At 49.5% G+C, this 24,429-nt stretch overlaps 1 protein-coding gene across 5 annotated transcripts in view; it reads right to left on the reverse strand.

Moving 5' to 3' along the window:
* The window catches only part of SYT17 (synaptotagmin 17), an 82,855-nt gene extending 61,129 nt beyond the window's left edge, over positions 1-21,726 (reverse strand). Inside the window, exons 1-6 of one of the 5 annotated variants that reach the window (XM_043456258.1) lie at positions 21,624-21,691; positions 17,663-17,865; positions 17,494-17,516; positions 16,713-16,861; positions 10,366-10,514; positions 6,535-7,154 (exon numbers count right to left, since the gene is read on the reverse strand). In XM_043456258.1, the coding sequence (XP_043312193.1) occupies positions 6,535-7,154; positions 10,366-10,514; positions 16,713-16,861; positions 17,494-17,516; positions 17,663-17,765 (1,044 nt within the window). In that variant the 5' untranslated portion in view covers positions 17,766-17,865; positions 21,624-21,691. Of the gene's footprint in view, positions 1-6,534; positions 7,155-10,365; positions 10,515-16,712; positions 16,862-17,493; positions 17,517-17,662; positions 17,956-21,106; positions 21,538-21,623 lie in introns of those variants that run through there. The other 4 variants (XM_043456259.1, XM_043456260.1, XM_043456257.1 and 1 more) reach the window with 4 other exon arrangements.
* Between the last annotated feature and the right edge of the window lie 2,703 nt (positions 21,727-24,429).

Consider the following 24,429-nt stretch of genomic DNA (forward strand, 5'->3'; position numbering starts at 1 on the left):
CAACCACGGTTTGAATTTTTCACCATAGATTAATTTTGTGATTCTTGAACTTTCTATATATGCAACTTTATATATATGCAGTTCTTAAACTTTATATATATGCAAGTCATACTCTCTTGGGTCTGGCTTCTATTTTGCATAATGGTTGTCAGCAGGATGTTCTACTTAGCATAATGTTTGTGACATTCATCCGTGCTGTATGTATCAATACCTGTGTGTACCCTTTTTCCTTTATTGCCGAATAATGTTCCATTATACGAATAAACAATAAATTTGTTATCCCTTACTCTGTTGATGAGCACCTGGGCAATTTCTAGTTTGGGGCTATCACATGTAGAGTTTTTCTGAATATGCCTGTACAAGTTTTTGTGTAGATGTAACATTTTTATTTCTCTTTGGAGTGGTACTGCTGGTTCATGGGGTAGATTTCTGTTTAGTTTTACAAGCAACTACTAGAATTTCTTCCTAAGGGGTGATGTCACATGATGCACCCACAACACTGTCTGGGAGTTCCAGTGGCTCCGCGTGCTCACCGACACTGGATGTTGTCAGTCTTTGTGATTTTCGTCATTCTGATAGGTGTGGTCTCACGAAGGTTTTAACAGGCATTTCTCTAACGGATAATGAAGTTGAGCACTTCTCCATGTGCTTTTAGATCATTTGCATGTGTCTTCTGTGAAACATCTGTTCAAAACTATTGCCCATTTAAAAACTGAATTTTGTCTTCTATTTATTAGTCATTGGAGTACTTTATATATTTTGCAAATAAGTATGGTGTCTTCCCCAGTGACAGTTCTCTCCAGGCAGCCTGGCTGGGTCACCCCTCCTTCTCAAAACACTCCAGGGCTTCTCACATCCACAGGAATAAAATCCAAGTCTTTACCTCAGCCTACAAGGTCGATGTGATGTGGCCTTTTTTCCCAGTTCAACCTCACCTCCTGCTGCTCTCCCCTCACTCACTCTCCAGCCTCACACCCTGCCTTTCTGTACTCGCTGTTTAAACGCGCTTCCCTGAACATCCCCCAGGCTCACTCCCTCAATCCTCCTGGCTTTCCGCTTAAATGCCATCTCCTCACCCACCTGGAACAGCTTCCCCACTCTCACCACCCGGCCACCCCTCTCCAGCCCCTAATCCTGCTTTACTTTCCTCTTGGCAGAGACAATGCCAAGAGGCATGATGTGTTAACTCATTCGCTCACTGCCCACCTCCATGCACTAGAACGTAAGCTCCCTGAGGTCAGCAGCTTTGCTTCACTTTTGCTGCAGAGAACCAGTCTAATGTCTTGGTTATGACACACCCTTTTTTAAGCCAAAGGGCCTCAGTTCTACTACTGAGCATGGACAAATCACTTAACTTTTCCCTGCCCTAAGGGGTTGAGAGAACTTGCTGAGGTCTGGGAGACCCACAGCCCATTTTCCCCTTCTGTAAAATGAACGCTTGTGAGATAAACAAGTGAGCATGTGTGGAACATTGCTTAGCTCATAGCAGACACTCATGAGTGTAGAGTGAAATTAGTAGCCCCAGCCCCCAGAAAATGACAAGCAACCAACAAATACTCATTGACTAAATATATGGATGGTTTGTGTATGTACAATATTTTTACTGCATATTTATAATGTACAATCTATTTATAATTTTCCTTAATTTGAGGGGCTTTCACAGTCAGAAGTTGATTTCTCTTGAGAAGAGTTTACATCCCGAGAGATGCACTGCAAGGGAGGGGGGAGTAGGTACTGAGTCTCTACTTGACACGAACAAACCAAGATCCACGAGGTTACATGACGCCAGCCCCAGTGGAACTAGTGAAAGGGCTGGAACAAGAACTCTGGTTCCTCCTAATGCTCTGTGAGTTCCCAGCACGTCCACGGGGCCTCTGTTCTCTCCACCTCCCTCCTCCTTCCTTCCCCAAACAACACGATCTCTACAGAAATGAATATCCTTCATCCTGAATTTTTTTTCTGACTTAAAAAAACATTAAAGAAGTAACTATACATCCATGTTGAGAGGAGCATTAATCACAGTAACCAAAAGGTAGAAACAACCAAGCTTCCATCAATGGATGTATGAGCAAATAATATGTGATCTAGCCACACAGTGGAATACTACTCAGCCTTCAAAAGAAAGGAAATTCTGCCGCAGGTGACAACATGGATGAACCTTGCGAACATTATGCTAAGTGAAATAAACCAGCCTCAAACAGAAAACATTGTGTCATTCCACTTATAAGAAGTACTCAGAGTAGTCAAACAGAAAGTTGAGTGCTGGCTGCCGGGGGCTGGGGCCAGCGAGGTGTGGGGAGCTGCTGCTTAATGAAGACACAGCTTTATTTTGTGAGATGAAGAGAGTCTGGATGTGAATGGGGAGGACGATGTACGTGTATGTACTCAATACCACTGAACTGTACACTTAAAAATGGATAAGATGGTTAATTTCATGTTATGTTCGTTTTGTCACAATTATTAACAATTTTTTAAAAAATAGTTGAGACTACCTGGATTTCACCTCTAAATGGCCAAAGCATCAATTCACTTCAATCCACTCGGATGAGAGAATTTCTCTTGGCATCCAATATAACTTCATACCACATCAATCATCCCACATACTTCATATTCCTGTGTCTTCATTTCCACAATCTTTTGAGCCAACCTTCTCAATGAGGCCCAATCTGCAGAAGTTCCATTAGCTGCTGATTTCCTGAATGCCAAGATCAAAGACACACTCATGTCTTGTGTTCAAAGGCACAAAACAGCTGAGACATTCTGCCATGAGCCAGAGGATGCCTACATGCTGGTCCTACAACCAGCAACCTATGTCCTCACGGGGCCTCCACAGTGGAGACTGTAGGACTAACAGATCCTAGGAGTCACTCTGACCCACAAACTGTGAAGTCAGGTTCAAACCGAGAAACTGCTTCCACCCCACACACAGCTGCATCCTCGGAGCACTTTGTTGAAGACAGACGCCCGCCTCCAGTGGAAATCAGCGGTGATGGCCATGTGACCGCCTGGGCGCACTGTGTGTGGATTTTAGTTTCTGTCTCCAATGCAGGCCTATTTTGCCTGATGTGGATTTTTGTTCAAAACCAGTATCTCCTTTTCCACATTTGGAATGAAAAGCAAAGCAGCTCCCTGGAGCTCTGCCCTGTGGCCTGACCCTGACCACTGTCTCTCCCTGGAAAACCCTCCTTCCCCAACAGGGAACAGCCCAGCTCCTGTCTCACCTTCTCATGGCAGACCCTGTTCTGTCCTCCACCCTCCACCCTCCCCTTCACCACACACCCAGCTTTCTTACCCTCGGCACTATGGACCATCTGGGGCAGATCTTCTGTGTTGTGGGGTCTGTCTTGGGCATTGCAGGCTGTTTAGCAGCATTCCTAATCTCCACCCACCAGAACTATCCCATCCACCAAATCCCAAATTTTTCCCAGCACTGCCAAATGTCCTGGGACCAAAACCATCTCTGTTTAGAACCACTGTTTCAAAGAAACAGAGGTTTCAGGGAGGCCCAGGGCTGCCCAGCTGAAAATCAGATTTCCCAGTCTGGTCCCCGCCAAAGATCTGTGATCAGGGCTCGCTGGCTCCCTTGTCTAAAGGAAGAAATGCTGCAGTGAAGTCCAGGATCCAGAGTCCCCTCCCAACCACACACCAGGCAGAGGCTGAGCCTCGATGGGCGGTCACCCTCACCTAGACCACTTCACAGCCTGCCTTGCAGGGTTTTCTCCTGCATCCCCTTGTGGGTTGAATTCTGTCCCCCAAAGGTGACCTGACATCCCAGCCCCCAGGACCTCAGAATGTGACCTTCTTTCAAAACAGGGTTGCTGCAGATGTGATTAGATGAGGTCATCCTGGAGCAGGGTGGCCCCTAATCCAACATGACTGCTGTCCTTATAAGAAAAGACACAGAAACACACGGAAAGAAGGCCATGGGAGGAGGGAGGCAGAGCTCAGAGTGATGCAACTGTAATCCAAGACGGCCAACAACCACTAGAAGCTGGAAAGAGACAAGGAAGGATCCCCTCCAGGCTTCAGAGGAAGCACGGCCCCGCCAGAACCTTGATCTTGGACTCAGAACCTCCAAATTGTAAGACAATAAACTAAAGCTCTAAGCCACCCAATTTGTGGTGCTTTATCACAGCAACCCTAAGGAAACCAAGCCACCTCGAAATTCTATCTCAAGCTCTGCTTCTAGACACCCCAACAGACAGCTGACGTGCCCACTCAAAGAGCATATACTCCAGGGCAAGCTGGAGATGGGAGTCGAGACTCTCGCCTCGATTTCCACGAGCCTCTCATTACAAGAGAAGGAAGAAGAAGAAGGAAGGAAGGGAGGAAAGAGGGAGGGAGGGAAGAAGGAAATTCGCTCTGGGGATCCTTCCACCCTCCACACATTCGGTAAATATTACTGAGCACCATCACCTGCTCATCACTGTTCCAGGAGCAGGGGAGAAAGAAGTGAACGATACAGACAAAAGCCACTGCCCTCACGGGGTTCACCAACCAGCAGGGGAGACAGACCATGAAATACACAGTCTGTGGGATGGTAAGTGCCGCCGTGGAGAAAAACAAAGCAGGAAAAGGGGACAGCGAGTGTCCAGGCAGGGGTGAAGCGACGGATGCTCCCACAGTCCAGGCTCAGCTCAGGCAGAGAGCAGCACACCTGGGCTCCTTCTCTTTTCTGCCCCAGCCCTTCTGTGAGGTTTGGGCAGCCCACCTGGCCCCTGGGCCAGGATGGAGTCCATGCCCACCCCCTTGCCAGAATGGCGACCTTCAGAACCACCACTGGCTTTGACGTCCCTCCTCTGTCTCCTCCTCAACCCTTAGCTCTTGCTTCCTGGTATCACCTCCTAAATTAACGGCCTGCACCCACACCCCACCCTGGCCCCAGCTTTCAGGAGAACCGCAGCCAGGCAGGCACACCAGAACTTTCCATTTCAGCCAAGATAACACTTCAGCCAAGACCTAGAAGGGCCAACCTGTGGGTATGTCCAGATCCTCCACCTCCAGGGCTCTGCCCTGACACAAAGAGTGGAATCTGGAATTTATCGTGTTTGGTGGGTCTTCCTTTGGCATCTGTGGATGTCAAGGGTCTCTGTACCCACCCATGTCACAAGCCAGAAATACCAGGAAATGAACCTCCCCATCCCCCAGCCCTCGTTCAGTGACTGACAGGAGGTGGTGTATTAATACCCCAGCTCCCTCGCCTCTTGGGAGGAAAGGCTCTTAGGCCTATGTCTGATACTGCCTCCTGGTTTCTCTAGCAGGTTTCTGCTCCAGTCACCACAGTGGTGGCTGGCCTGATATCTGCATCTTTTAAGTGACATTCCTATCTGCTCCTGGTATTTCCTCTGGTGTCACCTCCCTATTACATGACTCCCTTGCCTGAGGGTACTAGGAGAGTGATAGCTTTGAAGATGTGCTACACACACAGTGTAGCAGCCCCTCCAGTCCTCATGTTTAACACGTGCATCCCAAATGTGATGCTGGATCATCAAATCCCTGACCAGCAAAGCTCAGCTTTAGAAGCACCTTGGTGTATTTGATGCAAAGTAATCCCATTTGCATTACAAGGATCACTGTCTGTCACCAATGGTCTTGACCAGCCTCCAACTGGGTCTTCTTCCCCTGGACTCCCCCCACATCTTTCCACCCACAGTGGGTGCACTGCTGTCCTCCAGTCCACAGAATGCCCCAGGAAGGGACCCCAAAAGCCCACTGGGGAGAGGGCTTGGTCCATGGGTAGCTCCCCAGGCAGCCCACTGCATGTCACTGGGCTAGAAGAGGGAAGGAAGCTAATCTTACAATTCACCTGAAAAATAACCATCCATCATCCCAGTCTTCAGGCCTCATCTTATTTTTCCCAGATCAATTTCTGAAAGTCAAAATGACAGATAGCTTCATACTCTGGACAATAATTCTCCTTAGTAAATAACCCAGCATCAATGACAAAAAGCTCCCAGGGCAGTGCTAGTTACCTGAATCTATACATGTGATATAATTTCACAGAACCACACACACACACAAGCATGCACATGGACAGGGAGGATGCTGGTGAAGGGACTTCCCTGGTGGTCCAGTGGCTAGGTCTGCATTCCCAATGCAGGGGACCTGGGTTTGACCCTGGCCAGGGAACTAGATCCCACATGCCACAACTAAAGATCCTGCATGATGTAACAAAGAGTCAAGATCTTGTATGCCACAACTAACACCCAGTGCAGCCAAATAAATAAACATTAAAAAAAAAAAAAACAAACCTGGTGAAAATTGCATAAGGTCTAGTTTAGCTACCAACAGCAGTTTCTTGGTATCAAAGTGTACACAAATCGTATGAGATTTACCATCCAGGAAGCTGGATGAAGAACACACAGGACCCCCTGTACTGTTCTTGCAACTTCTTGGGAGTCAAAAAATTCTTTCAAAATCAAAAGTTTTTAAAATGCAAAAAAAACACAAACAAAACTTAAATACTGAGATAATAATAATCATAATCGTTTTTTACAAAGCTCCCCCAGGAAACACTGCCAACCCACCCCTTACCTGAGAACTGGGAATCAGCGCCTTCCACCAGTGTCCGCCCTTCACCAGGTCGACCTCGCACAAAGGCACAGCCACCTTGCCGATGACGCAGTGGCGCGAGAACTTATCGAAGTCCAGCACGGTCAGGAGCAGGGTCCTCCTCTGAGCCTCCAGGAAGGGGATCTCGAAGGTGTAGCGCTCCTCGAACACGGGCTTCTGGGTCTTGCGTTTGACTCCGGTCTGCTTGGAGTTCTTCTGGTCCGGCAGGAGGCAGATCTTGACGTAGGGGTTGGAGTGCGCCATATCCTGGCGCGCGCCGTCGTGGGAGATGGGGGGCGGCAGGTCCCTGGCCTCGATCACCCGCACCGTCAGGTGGTTATGCAGCAGGTCGTATTGCGTGCTGAAGTGCAGCATGCCCAGCTGGTACTTGGACAGGATCTCCGCGTCCGTCAGGAAGTCCACGTCGTCACTGTTGGAATCCAGGGAGTACAGGCGGGGCTCGAACTTCCTGAAGTAGTCATCCGGCGTATAGGTCCGTCTGAGCACCGAGGGCTGGATGGGTTCCTTCTTGGCGCTGAGAACGCCAAACTCGATGGGCTTAATGTCGATCAGTGGGGAGCTGGGCCGTCTGGAGTCGAGACCTGCACGCCCAGCAGGAATAACAATTAACACCACCAAGTACTGGACTGGATCTGGGCCCATGCGTGAGATCAAGGACCATTTGTGGATTCTCACATTGTTTGCTCTGCTTCATAATGCTCTTTCCACATGCTCTCCACTCCTGGAAATCCTCTTATTTACTCTATGAGAGGAAGGGCAGCAGCACAAACATCCCCATCTCCACGGCAGCTAATTGCCAGGCACTGCTCTAAATGCCCCGCATACATGGAGAAGGGAATGGCTACCCACTCCAGTATTCTTGCCTGGAGAATTCCATGGACAGAGAAGCCTGGCAGGCCACAGTGCATGGGCTTGCAAAGAGCTGGACATTTGGGGGGGCTTCCCTGGTAGCTCAGATGGTAAAGAATCCGCCTGCAATGCAGGAGACCCAGGTTTGATCCCTGGGTTGGGAAGATCCCCTGGAGAAGGGAATAGCTACCCACTCCAGTATTCTTGCCCGGAGAATTCCACTGACAGAGAAGCCTGGCGGGCGACAGTCCATGGGATTGCAAAGAGTTGGACATAACTGAGTGACTGACACTTTCACACTCACAAGCTTCACAAGGTATTAGCCAGTGACTATTACCTTCACTTTACAGATGAGGAAACAGAAACTCTAAGTAACTCACCAAAGGGCACAAAACTAGCAGGAGGAGGAGCCAGGATTCGAGCCCCACCTCTCTGGCCCCAGAGTCTAATCATTCCCCCACACTGCCTCTACTTTCAAAGAGTGGGCTCTGGGGTCAGTGTCTGGATCAAATTCCAACCCAGCTACCTCCTCGTGAACCGCGTGAGTCCCTAGTAATGAGCCAAGTGCCTCCAGGCACATTTTGTACACTCGGTTTTCCCATCTGTAACATGGAGCCAATCATAGCAACCACATCAAAGACGGTGCTGAAAACTCACTGAGCGATGCATGAAGAGGGCTCAGCACAGAACATGCATGTGGTGAGAGGCGCTGAATGGTAACTGTTACACGTCTTCAAGGATCACATTCACAGCTCATCACTTTCGGGGTGCCTCTCCCCTCCCCATTAAGCAGAAGAGTTCATCGCTCCCAGGTTCATTGTTGCCATCTTTGCTCATCTCTCTATTCTAGCAATAACCTCATGGCATTCTTTTCTCTTTTAAAGCACTTAATTGAGGTATGACTGACACACAAAAATTGTCCATATTCAAACTACACAACTTGATGACTTGGGTGATAAGTATGCACCCGTGAATCCATCGCCACAACCTATGCCATCAACTGTCCATCACTTTCAAAAGCTTCCTCCTGCCTTCGTTATTTACCTACTTTTGTGTGTTTGTTAAGAACATAAGATCTACTCTCTTAGCAAATGTTTGAGTACTCCACATAGTACTGTTAATTTTACACACTCTGCTGCAATGGATTTCTAGAACTTACTCATCTGGCATAAGTGAAACCAACACCTGCCTGGTTCGGGCTCCCCCAGTAACCATGTCCTACTCTATAGATGCTCAGGAGTCTGACTATGAGATTCCTCATGTTGGGAAAATTACATAGTATTTGTTCTTTCATGGCATCTTGTTGACTGCCCAAGTACCTGCCTGTTGGCTAAAACCATGAGCCTTTGCAGTGCCTGGCTGCACTCTGATAACTGTGTGCTAAATGCGGTCATCTCTGTATAGAGCTGGAAGTAACATTTAGGAATCATCTAGACCAGCGCTATCCAAGAGAAAATAAAACGTGAACCAGCTACAGACATACAAGCCCACAGTTCAGTTAAGTCACTCAGTTGTGCCTGACTCTTTGTGACCCCAAGGCCTGCAACATGCCAGGCTTCCCTGTCCATCACCAACTCCCCAAGCGTGCTCAAACTCATGTCCATCGAAGCCCACAAAGGTAACTTAAAATTTTCTTGTAGCCACAATTATGTAAAAGTACAAAGAAGCAGATGAAATTAATTTTTATATTTTATTTAAACCAATATATCCAAAATATAATCATTTCAACATGTAATCAATATAAAAACATTTTAGTGAGACATTCTAAACTCTTTTTTCATACTGGCTGCAAAATCCAGTGGGTATGTAACACGTACAGTGCATCTCAATTCAGCTACATGCCTGTGGTGGCCACTGTATTGGACAGCAGTCTGCAAAGGGCAGACAGGCCCTCTTATTCTACAGATGAAAAGACGGAGGCTACAGAAGCCAGACTATTTCACTATTTCAAGCTCTTGAAATCTACTTCTTTCTTCTTCCCCATCCACTCCCAGAAAAGATCAGAGATCTCAATCATTTCCAGCTGAGTGGATTAGTTTCATGAATTTAAGCCTTTTCCCTCTGCTAAGTGAATTTCAGACATCAGCTGCATGAGACAGAGGAGACACACTTGGCTAGTGACAAGAGGCTGGGAGACTCTAGGCTTTACCCCCCTTTCTCTTCCCCACCCAAATCATGCCCTCTGGTCTATACCCAGGCTATAGCGTGTGTGTGTGCAGAGCGGCCCACTCTAGAGTGGGCCAAGGGCCAAATTCAACCCAGAGATACATTCTGTTTGGGTTTAAAAGTAAGGAAGTTTCATACAAAAACCCAGGCTGCCAGTTTCTCTTTAGAAAGGTCAGGCAATACAATCCCTCATGGCTACCGCTGAGCAGCAGCTGCTCCCCTTCAATAAGACACTGGCTTCCCAACTGGCCCCAGTCCCCACCCTGCCCTAGTGCCAGGCCAAGAGTCGGCTGCCATTTGTCACTCACTAGGGTGATATTTATCTTCCGCCAGCCCTTGGCACTCAGCCACTGACACAATCCACCTGGCCCCTCAAGTCACTTGAATTTGCAGGCCCTGCTGTGTAACATGGTAACTAACACTTGCCTTTCGGGGTCTGAAATGATATATGCTGACAATGTCATCAACTGAGCCAATTCAATGAAACTTGTGATCAGTATAAACAAAAATCAGTCAAAATGATTGCTTCTGCCTGGTCTGTCACACTGCCATTCCCTCTCTGTCATCCTGTCTCCTGGACTGTCACACCATACTCCACTCCCTCACCAGAGGTGACCCTGTCCTTCATGCCTCTCGCTGGGGGTGCTGTTGAGCATCTGGGAATGCCAGCTCTTTCCCTTTGTCCTGGGGACCCAGACAACACGGTTGTACTTCATGGACCCCGAGGGGCAGCTGACTTGAGCCAGGACCCCCGACAGTCAGAGCAGAGAGGCTTACTTGAAATCCTCCGGGTCAGGCTGTATGTAGACTTAGACGTGTCTGAGGACGAGCATCTCCGATCTGGGGAGTTGGTCCGTGGGGTCAGCGGGACGTCACTGGCTGTGTGCACAGAATCCCCGTCCTTGTCACTGCTCCGGCTGGCCAACCTGTAGGAGGGAAGAGGTCTCAGTGACTGTCAGAGAATCCCCAGGGGCTGGCACCTCTGTCCCGTGGGGGCAGATCAAGGACAAAATTGCTCTCAGGCCCAGTCTATGCAACTCGGAATAATGCAAATTTGAAATAAATTCTCGATAGCCCTTAATTCTCAATAATGTCTTGCTTTTTGCACAAAATGTGATGTGAAATAAATGAATATATTTCCCAATTAGAACAATCTGCCAAGAATTTGCATAATTTCAAAACCGAGGCTGGGGTGGGGGAAGGGATATGTAAACTTATTCAGGATATTGCCACACGGGCACCACCTTATTAAACCAAGATCAGTTCAGTTCAGTTGCTCAGTCATGTCTGACTCTTTGCGACCCCGTGGACTGTAGCACACCAGGCCTCCTTGTCCATCACCAACTCCCAGAGTTTACTTAAACCCATGTCCATTGAGTTGGTGATGCCATCAAGATGGGACCTGTCAGTCTTCAGTCTGGAAGGAACCACGTGGGTGTTTAAATGCATTAGAACTTCTGCAAGTAGTTTTGGGTAAGAATTGCCCTGTTATTTCAATAGTCACCATGTCTATAACATCTTTAAAAGATATCCTGTAACAATGTCACTCAAAGGTTCTTGGGACTTTCCTGGTGGTCTAGCAGCTAAGACTCTGTGCTACAAAATGGCTCTGAGAATCAATGATTTAAGAACAACAGTTCAATGCGTAGAAACACCAGTAAAATAGCAGCAACCACAACTCAATATTCTCCCAATAAAGATTAGAAATGCTGAAAAAATAGAAAGCACACTGTTTGTGGGTTGGGGTACAAGGTAGTACTTAAGGGCTGGCTCAAGGCAAGTCCCTCTCTTTCCCTCCATCTCCCCATCTGTAAAATGGGACTAATAATAGTACCTGCCTTACATGGTTACTTTGAAGATCGAGCTAACATATATAAAATGATTAGAACAGTGTTTGGTATGTTCTAGGTAGGTGCTCAATACATTTTAGCTGATGTTAGCAATATTATAGCAGAGGTGGCTTTAAGATCCCCCAAAACTCACACAGCTAGTGAGGATGCTGGGAGTGGGGGTAAGGGGAGGGGAGAGAGCTGGCAAAGTGGCCGTGAGATTGATGCTGCTGATAATAAGCCTCTCAGCCATCACAGCCATAGACCAATACTTTCCAAGACTGCATCCCCCAAGTTGACATTTAAACCTGTGGAGAAACCAATCTTGAAAAATGCAACTTTCAAGTTCTGTGAGGTCAGACGCATCCTGTGCATGACATGAAACGGATCTGATGTTCTTCCAAAACTAGGGTCACAGCTGGGACAAGCAGGCACGTTACGGGGGCAATGCCCCGTGCCTGCCACTCCTGGTCAAGAATAGGAGGACATAGCAGATGAAACGAGAGGCCGGCGGGGGGATGGAAGGGAGACGGGATCACACTAGATCAATCTGTCTCCCCCGAAAAGGAAAGCAGCTGCATCTCCCCAGGAAGGCGGCCCCCACTGGGGCCCTCCACCTGCATGGCCTGTTTCCTGGCTGTCACACCTCGTGGCGGCCGCTGCCTCCAGCTGCGAACTCCCATCAGTCTTCAAGGGTCAGCTTGAATGCCATCGCTTCCTGAAGCCTTGGCTGCCTCCTCTCAGGCAGAGTACCGGCGTATACCTGGGCCACCCCTGCCTCCTCTGCCACCACCAAGCCTCCACGCCCCCTGTCCCTTCTACCTGGATGGGGCTCATCCTGCCCCATCACCTGTCTCGTTCCTCCTTATCATTCAGATCTCAGCTGCAGCAGCACCTCCTCAGAGAGGACCCACCCATCCAGTCGCCTCCTCCCAGCCTGTCAGCCCTTACCCCTGCACCCTTTCCCCCCATCCAGCACATGCCTCTTTCCCAGTGTGGCCTGCCTGCTTCTCCTCTGCATCTGACACTAAGCCAGAGGCCCATGCGGGCAGAGGGAGGCAGTGTCTTCTTCATTCACCACTGCCCTCTTTGCACGGCACCTGGCACGTGTTGGGTGCTCTGATTTATTTTTTCAGTGAATGAATGAATACACATTTCTGGTGGCTGTTATCTGACTTATCTTGTGTCACAATCACTTGAGTGCACGACTTGTCACCCCTCCCATAACAGGCTACAAATTTTAATGTTGGCATCTGATTTATTAAGATCAAAGGTAGCAGCTATTGAGGCCCTACTATGTGCCAGGCACTGTGCTAAATGCTCTGTATGAACCATCGTTTCAGACTTGAAGCAATCCAGGAGTTAGTTGTTATGAACCACTCCTACCCCTTTTACAGACAGGGAATCGGAGCCCTGGCCAGGTAGCGGGAAGGAAGGAGAACAGATCTGCAACACCAGATTGCAGAACCCCAGTGGAGTCCAGCAGTACCAGACTCCGGACCACATGCCCCACACTGCCGAGCTGGGCATCCCCTAGGAGGCCTGAAAGAACCTTGCACATAGTAGGTACCCAACACATGCTTCTTGGACAAAGAAATAAGCTAATTCACTCTTCAGTGGGGGTCTTTCTGGCACGGCCACAGAAGGAGCCAGTCGGGTGGTACCATGTGGTGAGCTGGTTTTCCTGACTCTCATCAGCCCAGTCCAGCCCAGGAAAGCTGCGAGACAGACCCACGTGACAAAAGCATATGTGACAATTAATGGTGTGTCCTCTCTGATCACACAGGCAAAGACCCAGCTCATCCGCCACATGCCACCCCACAGAGAGGCCCATTCTGTGGCTCCTGGCTCAAACGGCACAGTAGGAATGGTACTGCAAAGCTTGTACACTTGACATTTCTGCTCCCTGCCTGTTTGATAACATGCAACTGCCCGCTTGGTAAATAAATCTGGGGAAAGCACAAGCTGTAAATTCTCTTTCTGGAGGATTTAACCTGCCTCCTCTTTACAGATTTCTCTTAACATTTGGTATGATGTTGACTATCAAAAATGTCCTCAGCGCGATCTAAGATTCAAGGAAGACCTGGGTCATCTTGGAAGCACACAGGTCATGTACAGCTGTTCAGACGGTACACTGCACAAGTCTAGGTGGTCTTGTTCATAATGACCACCATGTGAAGGGCGCCCCCTGAAGCTATGTGGTGAGTTGGCTGCTGGAAGTTTCCAGCTCACTTCTTTGCTTGTAGCATAACCAAAACAAGTGCCTTCCCTGAGAATGCCAAAGAACCCCCTGCTTGCACAAAGGGTCAGCGACCTGAGCAAAACGCAACTGTCCCCCAGCTTCATGGCCACACATCTCTAACACTCAACATCTGAGGCAAACAGGCTGTGATTTTCAATGTCTATCAGGGGTCTCCTCTGGTTCAGAAGAAAATCCAAGTTCCTTAATCTGGCATTTGAGATCCCACACAACCTGAACTTACAGGCTCATTACTCTTCCAAGACGCAGTGTCCCATTTGTGGTGTTTGTCTACCCTGGATCCAGTCGCAACCTCCAAATTGTTGATTACCAGGTCAGCAAACTTGAGGCCCACTGCCTGATTTTGTAGAAGTGTTATTGGAGCATAGCCACACCCATTCACTAGTGAATTGCCTACGGTTGCTTTCACACTACAAGAATGGAAGTGAGTGGCTGCAATAAAAACTAGTCCATGAGGCTAAAATATTTACTCTCTGGCCCTTTATAGGAGAAGTCTGCCAACTCCTGTTCGACTAGCTTAGTTCATGTGTTTCAGGTGGAATAACCCTTTCCCTGGTTTCAGGTCAGGAAACCCAGACATTATCCCAGCACTTTTTCCTCCAGGCAAGTGACTGGATCAAGTGATTGACATGTGACCCAAACCAGAGCAATGAGAGCCTTTCCTGATATTTTGCTGCTGTCAAACATAAAGCAAAGAAAAAAGGAGGCTTAAGAATGAGGCCAATACAGAAGAAACAGAAAGAAAGAGAGCAAGCACATACACGCACACCCATGACATCATTTGAGCCCCTGGATCCAGTTATGCCTGAAGCCATTTTCCCAGACTTTTTCCATAACAAAATTCTATGCAGAACTGTCATATGTGTGTGCAGGATGTGAATACACAACTAATTTATTTACCTGCTTTATCTCCTATACTGAAGTGAAAGAAAGTGAAAGTCACTCTGTTGTGTCCGACTCTTTGTGATCCCATGGACTGTACAGTCTGTGGAATTCTCCAGGCCAGCATACTGGAGTGGGTAGCTGTTCCCTTCTCCAGGGGATCTTCCCAACCCAGGGATCCAACACAGGTCTCCCACACTGCATGTGGATTCTTTACCAGCTGAGCCACAAGGGAAGTCCAAGAATACTGGAGTGGGTAACCCATCCCTTCTCCAGCAGATCTTCCTAACCTAGGAATCCAACTGGGATCTCCTGCATTGCAGGTGGATTCTTTACCAGCTGAGCTACCAGGGAAGCGCTTATCTTCTATACCAGATATTAAATCCCCTGAGCATGGGAATAGGACTCCATCTAGTCTTATGCCTCCCACAGTGCCTGCTACATAGGGCAACCTCAAGAAATAACTTGACAAAAAATAACTTAACAAAAAAACCAAGCTTAACTTTTCAACAGCATAATTGACACTTTCAGGACTCAATTTCTGCCTTCAGGTTAATCAGCTGGTTGATAACTATTTTCTGGAATGAAAAAGAAACCAGATAATAGCCATGCCATCACAGAACTGGAATTCTTCTGAGCATGGCTTTAAAGACATCAGATGGGCTGAGCCAACCTCCATCACTAGAAAATGGGAACAATCCCATCATTAATGAGCTGGTTTCACCAAACATCTCAACTCTACGCGCAACTGCAGGGTTCAGGCTACAATCTGTGAGTCAGGGAAGGTTCCTCCACATAGTCTTTACATCAATTTAAAGAATCTCTCAATAACTAATAATGACAGGAACAAATACTTACTACTGTGCTAAGCATGTTACATGCATATGTCACTATTATTAATAGTAACCTTATAAAATAAGTTCTATTACTTCCCCTACTTTACAGATGAGGAAACCCAGACCAAAATAGGGTAAAAAGAATCACTTATGTTTATGACTGCCAACAAGGTATTTTTCCATAAACTAATTCATGCAATCATCACAACTCTATAAGATAAATACTATTCTTTTTATCATCCCCATTTGACAGATAGGAAATCAAGGCACAGAGAGATGAAGCAACTTGCCTGAGGTCACAGAACCGGAAAAAATTAGGAGAAGTAGGATTTGAACTCACAGATTGTGACCCAGAGCCATTCTGCTATGAAAATATTTGATACTTGCTTCTCAAAAAACAATCAGAGGATTGAGGCATGACCCCCAAGGAAAGATGGGGTACCAGGGGCTTCTGGAATCTTAGCCCAAGGGTTTATCTGAGCCAGCACAGGATCCCCACTGAGGCTCCAGCTGTGGGCCCTCACACTGTCTTCCTACCTCCCTGGGCTTCCTTCTCTACATCATGGGAAGCTGCACTGGACAATTCCCAGGCCCCAGCCCTCTAGATTCAACCCAGACTCTCTGGCCACGCTCTTCTCCCAGCCACAGAGAGGTGGCCCAGACACGTGGCTAAAAAGCTTCAAAACTGCATTCCCAAAATATCTGAGCCACTGGCAGATGGAGATGTTGTATGCAGGCGCGGGAGGAGAACGAATTGGAAATAAAATGAAAGATGCCAGAGAGAGCATAAACAGCGTTGGAGGACACGATGGAGCCTGGAGGTGTGTTCTGCTTCCCTGTTTCTGAAGTTCTTGCTCAGATCAGCAAAGAGGCACTTGCTTGTTCATGTCATCCACACCAAATACTCACTGAGTGTCTAGCATGGGCCAGGCACTAGGATGGTTCATCATACTGACTTGGATGGAAAACCTTTAGGATCTGGACATCCCTTGAAGAATAGAGATGCTCACAGATCTCTTTTTCCACTTGGAACGACACTCAACAGGATTAAAAGTGCCCACATGCTTAGCATCACACAGTTCGTATCTCAGAAGGCCGGTTGTGAAAACCAGCAGCACTGAAGCCCCACCCCCAGCTGGTCTCACCAGCTTGCCAAACGCAATGAGGCAGAGTGCATCTCATCAGCGACTAAGAGGTCAATGGAAACTCAGCCTTTCCCCTCTCCATACCCCTAAGTTGTCCCAGACCCCTCACAGAAACAGAGGAAAGAAAGGTCTTAAGGTGGCTTTCCAGGAAGTTCAAAGCAGGTTCACTTACAGCCAGGGTGGAGTCTGGGCAGGAAAAGGTCCCAGAATCTCAACTTCATCCTCACTCGACTGGCAACAGCTGGACTCATAGCACTTCTGACAGCAATGCCGGCAAGTCCATCTGCAGAGCAGGAGGTCGGAGATTCTAGAAAGGAAGCCCTGAGCCCGTGGGGGGAGGTGGGCAGAGGAGAGATGGGAAGGGGAGGAAGAAGAGGAAAAACACCCACAATTACAAGCAGCCGATCCCTGATGAGAAATAACGACATCCAGGAGGTCTGTCTCCACGGCTGATCTCTTAGAACAAAATGTTTTCCATTCCTATTTACCAACTGCAGGTACAAAGATGGCAAACACCAACCGGCTCGAGCCGTTAATAGCAAGCAAAACGTTTGCAGGTATTTTCCTTTGTATGTGAACGTCTTTCCTGACATGTGGGTGGTTTATTCAATATCATGAGGGCTATGCAATATGTTCGCAAAACACAATGATTATTACTCTGTCTTCTTGAAAGCAAAGCACAAATATTTTTTTAAGATAATTTCATTACATTAAAGTAAACAGAGATAATCAAATGGAATAAGTAGAGGGTGGGAAGGGAAACCTAGTCTCATTAACTAGTATCTTTTCACCGGGATCTCCCTTTCCTAGAATGGCATCGAAACCGAGCTATTATCAACATCTGGTTGTTGTTTAATATTCAGCATCCCCACAGCCCCACAAAAGGCTCGAAAATGAAAAGCAAGCATTTCTTGATTAGAAGCCAGACCAAACAAATCACCGAATTCACTCACCTCATTTAAAGGTTCCAACTGCCCTTTTAGAGATCCACATGAAGCCAAGGGGCACAGGGGGCGAGGGGTGACAGAGAGAGAGAGACAAGACCAGTTTAGCAATACTCCTGCAACTCAAAAAAAGAAAAAAACAAACAAAAACAACCAAGCCCTGCTTCTTTCCACTTACCATCCTGGGAAGGGAGCTGACCTCCTAACAAGGTGCTGCTACCTTCAGGGCTGCTGGTAGCCTCCTGGCTAACCAACACCGAATAAATGGGAAACTTTAGCATTTCGATTTGATTTGCACCGTATGCTGTTATGAATCAGAGCGGGTGGATAGATAGTCATGCTATCCAATGCAGCCACACTTCAGGAGAGGAGCAAACCTTCCTATACAGAAATAGCCATGAAGCCAACCCAGAAGGACATGATTAGCTAACTTGCAAGCAGGCACAGCATAGATGTCTCTTGGCTCCCCCACCCTCCCAGAGGCCCTACCTTCCAATTCTGGTCCAATGGTGGGGAGCTTCATATGACCACCCACAAATAGAGGGAGCGGAAAAGAAAGCCATAGTCTAGTTCCCGGGAAGAAGGGAGGGGCTCCCTTCCATCTTCAGCCCCACCCCCACCCCAGCCTCTTCTAACCAGTTCCCAAGGCACAGGCTCCCCCCACCCCCTTTCTGGGAAGGGTCTTCACAGTTTTCCAAAAGGCCAAGTAAACCAGATAGGTTAGGCGGAGTCTCCCATGGAACTCAGAACTTTGAATCAAGAGGGAGAAAGCTAATCATCTTTCTCAATTCTTTTGCAAGGTGAAGAAGGTCTTAATTTGGTATCACTGTATGTAACATCTTTCTAACAGTTGCAAATCCCACCCCTGCCTTCCTTTTTAAACAGACAGCAGACCCCAGCTCAGAGCCTTGCAGACAGACTAGCTAGCTAGAATCCAAGAATGTGGCATTATTCTCATTGTATTTTTCCTATTGCATTCAGTTTCTATCAGGTGACCCTGGTTTTCTATTATGGTAGTGACATGATGTTTCCTTTTCATATTAAAGTTAAAATAAAGCACAAGTCCATTTATAGAAAAGAAATTAAGTAAATAACATCACAGGTAGTACATAGCTCGTGAAAAACTCAAAATCCTTGAAGTGATAAGGGATTTACTGCAGTTTGGGGGAAAAAAGTCTTGGACACCAATCACAAGGGACGAGAGAGGCCCTAATCCTGGCCTCGCCAGCGGCCAGTCACGTGACTCAGGCAAGTTGGGAGTCTGAGCCTCAGTCCTCTTTCCTTTAATGAAAGGGCTAAGCTAGGACACTATGGAAAGGCTCTGTGCTGCCTAGATTCTGCATGCTTTCCGTGGCTTATGAGAACCAGGCGGTTTGTCAAGTCCAGTTGGATCCTTCCAGGCACCGGGGACTGTCCTGGCCGACAGAGTGGTGAGGCGAAGAAAGCAGTAAACAGCTATGCCCTCACGGGGCTTGCATGAGAAAGTACTTTAACATGCTTATGGTAAAGTGCAGGGATAAAGGGGTGCTTTTTTCACAATGATCCAGGCTCACAGGAAGGCATTTCCTGAGTATATAGTGATCAAAAGAGAAGCATTTCTTAAACCATGATGAGCAGAGGCAAGGCTACCTTAGGGGTCCCGCCTAGGAACAACCATGCAGCTTTCACAAGGCCCATGTGCAAGGTGAGTGTTAGGGGGCAGAGAAACCAAGCAAGATGAAGAGGAAAGGGGAGATGCGCTGAGGCTCCCAAGCGTGCTGAGTCTTTGGGACTCCGGCTCAAGTGTTTGACCCAATGGAGGAGAACTGATTCAAGCCAGAAAAAAAAAAAAAAAAAAAGAGGAAGGAAAGCCCAGATATTCTAGAACAGGGGGTGCAAGCTATGACTCAAAGACCAAATTCAGCCTGCAGCCTGTTTTTCTATGGCCCTCCAGCTAGGAAGGGTTTGTACATTTTTTAATTGGTTGAAAAAACTTTCGAGATGAATACTTCTTGACTTGCACAAAGTATATGAAATTCAGTTTCAGTGTCCACAAATAAAGTTTTATTTACACATAGCCATGCCCATTCATTTACTGGTGTCTCTGTGTAGCGTCATAATCAAGAGGTGAAGTGTGACATAGACCCCTCAGCCCTCGAAGAAAGAAAATATTTACTATATTTTATAGTAAATATAGTAAAATATTTACTATATAGGCCTTTACAGAAAAAGTTAAACACCTTGTTCTAGGAGAAAAGTCAACATCACCAGGCTATCCTCATACCAGATGCTTAACAAATCCCTCACCAATCCCCATCCCACCCCCCTGTAGGCCTCACCACTACCTTTAGCCCCTGGGTGGCCTTGGGCAAGGCACTTCATTACTGGGTGCCGAAGACAGGCATTAAGAACCGTAGAAGCCCGTTCTAACATGGTTCATGCCTCAGTGCGCAGTCCCTGATGGGCAGGGACCATGCCGCCTTCTCAGCTGTGTTCCCGGTGCCCACACGTATTACATGTCACCCAAGTGTTCCGGGAATGTGTTCAGTGGCCACTCCCCCCAACAACATCCCCACAGTAGGTGATCAGTAAATGTGACCTTCATTGAACTTGAAAAGATGACCTAATGATTCCATGAAAGGGAAGTCAATGGAGCGAATCTGAGCCAGGAGAGGGATGGGGCGGCTATGGGCAGATGGCAGGGCAGAGTTCCTGGCAGGTGGAAAAGTCTAAGGACAGGATGAGGGGGTGTGTGAGCCAAAGGGGGAGGAGGGACCAGAAGCCCCTCCAGTGGTGGGCGAGGGCAGAAGCCAGCCCAGAGGCACCCTGAATGTAGGAGCCCGTTGGTATCACTGCCAGGGGCAACGGAGCCAGTACCAGAAGCAAGCAGCTCAACGGGTCTGACCGCATGACCTTGGCGCTGCCCAGTCGCCGCTTCCCCCCTCATACTGAGGAGACAGGTCTCTTAGTCAAGCATGCCCTCCCCAAGAAAAGGTGCCTGGAAATTATTTCAGCCTAAGGATTCTTGCGGGGTGTCCCCAAGATGAAGCGGCGGGGTGGGGGGGGGGGTCCACAACTCCCAAGGCAATGGCCCAAAGTAATCGGCTGCCCCCCAACACGACCAGCGCGCCTCCGGGGTGCCCCCCACCCCTCAGCAACCAGTGCCCGGGAGAGACGATGTCCTTGTCCCTCCCGGCCGGAACAGCTGCCTCCGGCTCGCTCCGCCGGCCAATTAGCCGGAGTCGTCACCAAGGCAACGGCGGCTGGCGGGCCGGGCGGCAGGCGCGCCCCGGGCCGCCCTCCCAGCGGCCCCTCCCCTGGGGTGGGGTGCCCGAGGGACGGGGTGGGGGGAGGGGGGAAGAAAAGTCCGCCCCACCCCCATTCCTTCCCCAGGAGGCGAGGGCGCTCGTGCGGAGTCCACTTGGGGCCCTTCATCCCAGGGTGTGGGGGGGTCCCCAGCCTCTTCTCCTGGGGCGCACCCCCGCTGCTGCACAGGTTGCCTTGCGCTCGGGCACCCTTTTTCTCGAGGCAAGTTTGTGGCAGCCCAGCCGTGTGCCCTCCCTTCCGCGCGCTCACAGTCGGAGGGGGCGCGGCACCCCCCTCACCCCACATCGCGGACCTGGCCCCCCGGCCTCAGCCCTACCTGGATGTACGCCATTTTCGCCCGCACGCACTCACTCCGGCCCGGGCATGGCGCCGCCACGGCCACTTTGCCCTCGCCAACCGGAGAGAGGGGAGAAAGCAAAGGGGGAAAGGAAGAAAAAGGCAGCCGGGTGGCCCCAGACGTGACTGGCGTGGCTGATGAGCGGCGCCCGCCCCTCCGCCGGCCGCCCCGTCCTTGCCTTCCCCTGCGTTCCGGCTCCGGGAGTCGGGGCCGCCTCCCAGGTTGGGAGAGCTCGGGCGCCCAGGGCCCCCGCCTCGGCCTCCCTCGCCGTCCCGCGCTCCCCCCGAGGCGCTCCCCAGGCGGGATTAAGGCCGGGCCGCCTGGGGAGGGAGCCCGGGGCAGCCGCGGGGACTGCAGCGACCCCAGCGCAGGCGGGGCCGGAGACGCTGGGGCCCGGGCGCGCCAGAGGCGGGGGAGGGGACCGGGACGGGCAAGGAGGTGGGAGGGGGCGGTGCGCGGGTCAGCCCATCCGGTCGGCACCGGGGCTGGCACCTACCGAGAGCAGGGCCCCCGGGGCGGCCGTGAAGTTGAAAGGGCACGGTCCAGCCCGCCGCAGAGTCTGGAGCCGGGAGGGTCCTCCCCATCCAGCCCTTTCCTAGACCGGGATGGAAAAACTTTATTCCCGCCCCACCCGACGCGCCTAGAACTGTTGCGGTGAGGAACGCAGAGGCCAAGCGAATGGAAGCCTCAAGTTAAGATGGGGCCTTGGGCGCCCCGAGGGAGATGCACTGGCGAGGACGGCAGGGGCGCGCGGAGAGACCGGAGCGCCCCTTTACCCTAAACCTGCTCGACTTGCGCCCTGGGCGCAACAGGTCTGGCGCGGGGCGGCCCAGCAGCGCCACCCAGCGTCGCGCCCGGCGTCCTGCGCGTCTCAGCCCTCGGGAAGCTCCGCGCCAGCGAGCGTGCGCCCCCGGGCGTGTCCACCAGCCAGCTTGCCTGCCCGCGTGGCTGGAGCGTCCTGGGCCTGGAGGCTTCCCCCAAACCGGTCCTCCCACCCCAAGGCCATAGAGCTGGGGCTGGCTCTCCTGAGGTGGAACATTGCCCTCCGCAGGTTCTCTTTTAAATGTCCAGACATCTTCAGTTGCCAGGTACCAGTTTACCAACCATGTAACCTTGCAGCGACTCTGTCTTTTCATCAATAAAAACAGCATAAAATCTCTGCCCTGCCTATCCTCCAGGACTGTTTTTTTGTGGGAGTAAATGAGGAAATGAACGCGGAAGTTATGAACAAAAGGTGTAATACACATATGTGTAAATATTTCGTGTAAATATCGAGCAGACATATACATTTCTAAGTATGATAATATTTCATTTGTAGCACATGGCATGTAACATATGTCGAGTGCTTATGATTTCGCAGGCATCTCGCTCAAGCATTTCGTCTTGTCCTCCACTGCCTTGCTCACTCCTCTATGTCTGGCAGAGTGCTAGTGAGTGTGGATGCTCAGTCCCCTGTCCATGGGATTCTCCAGGCAAGAATACTGGAGTGGGCTGCGGTTCCCTCCTCCAAGGGATCCTCCAGACCCAGGGATCGAACCAGGTCTCTTGTGTCTCCTGCATTGCAGGTGGAATCTTTACCACTGAACCCACCTAGGAAGCCCAGCAGAGTGCCTGACTCCTCTTAGCTTGCTGAGGGGGGCACAGCAGCTCTCCCCAGTTTACGGATGGGGACATTGAGATGCACAGAGGGACAGTCACTACCAAGACAGGACAGCTGGGAGCTGGTGGCTCTGGCATGTGAAGCCATGTGGTCTGCACTCCCAAAACTTGGTGTGTATCCACGATGTTTCTTTTGCAGTGATGGGAAATGATGCTTGGTGGGGCAAGGGCTTCACAGAAGAGGGGTTCCTCCTGGGATGGGTGCTCCCCCAGGGGACTTGAGGGAAGTGGAGGAGTTTCCCAGGTGTTCCTGTGAGGATTAGCTAAACTTTTCGAGACTGTGTGCCAGGCAGGGCTTTACACCTTTTAAAACCTTTCACAACAAATTCAATCATTTAATTCTCTGATAGGCTTGAGGTGGGTACTGTTACTGTTCCACGCTTTTAGATGAGAAAAAAAAAGGAGGCGCAGAGCCGTGAAGTTTCCCAGGGGCTGTACATATAGCGTCAAGAAGCTGGAATTCAAGTCTAGACTCCCTAAACCCAAATCCTTTCCTAGCCACTGGCGGATATTGGGGGGAGGGGGGGTGAAATCCTTAGGGTTAGTTTGATTCTTTAATCTGTAAAAATTTAAAGCTGTCTAAGAATATCAAACACCCCTCCTCCAATGAAGAAGTTTATTTGAAATGGGGATAAGAGAACATACCCCTGGAATTACATCAATAAAACTCATGTATATCAAGCAGCTGGCAGGCAACGGGTGCGTAATAAATGCTTGTTGAATAAATACATGATGGTATTATTAGCTAATGTGGGTGCCTCCAATTCATTCACATATGTTCTTGTATAATCCTCACCAGAGCCCTACAAAGTGGGTACTGTCATCACCGCATTTTTCAAGTGAAGAAGTTGAAGTTCCTAGAGGGGAAGGGAGTCACCCAAAGTAAACAGGGAGAAAGTGATGGAGACAGGAGAAAACTGCAGATCTGGTTGACTGGAAAGGTCCAACCGTTTAGGGCTGCACCATCCTGCTTCCAGTGAAAGAAGGAACATGAAATGGGTCCTGCGTCATTCATCAGGGGAGTGCTAGAAGTCACTTCAGGGTCTCCAGCTCTGCGAGCCTCTCCCTGCCCTACAGGGCGTCCGCAGTCCAGCTTTGAGATGTAGCCTGGACTCAGACCAAGGCTGCGCCTGTTTGGACAAGGCAGCTGGCACCTTCACGGATCTCAGGATAGAAGCCCCAGGCCAGGACAAATGTGTGGAATTGCATGTGACCTGTGGTGTGATAAAGGGAGGTCCAGGGGGCTGTCAGGGTACCAAGTAGGGGCCCCAAGCTAGTGTGGTGAGAGTCAGAGAATTCTTCTTGAGGGATGACCTTAAGTGTGAAGTGTTAGTCGCTCAATCATATCCAACTCTTAGTGACCCCATGGACTGTAGCCCACCAGGCTCCTCTGTCCATGGAATTCTCCAGGCAAGAATACTGGAGTGGGTGCCGTTTCCTTCTCCAGGGGAATCTTTCTGACCCAGGGATCGAACCCGGGTCTCCTGCATTGCAGGCAGACTCTTAACCATCTGAGGGTGATCTTAAGCTGAATCCCAAAGAACCGAAAATGGAGAGATTATTCTAGACCTCAGAGGTGCTTAATTGGGATGGGGGAGTCCATAAACTTATAGAAAGGCATAAAGTTAAATCTTCATGGTCAC

The sequence above is a fragment of the Cervus canadensis genome, chromosome 32 (assembly GCF_019320065.1).
Source record: "Cervus canadensis isolate Bull #8, Minnesota chromosome 32, ASM1932006v1, whole genome shotgun sequence".
Lineage (NCBI taxonomy): Eukaryota > Metazoa > Chordata > Mammalia > Artiodactyla > Cervidae > Cervus > Cervus canadensis.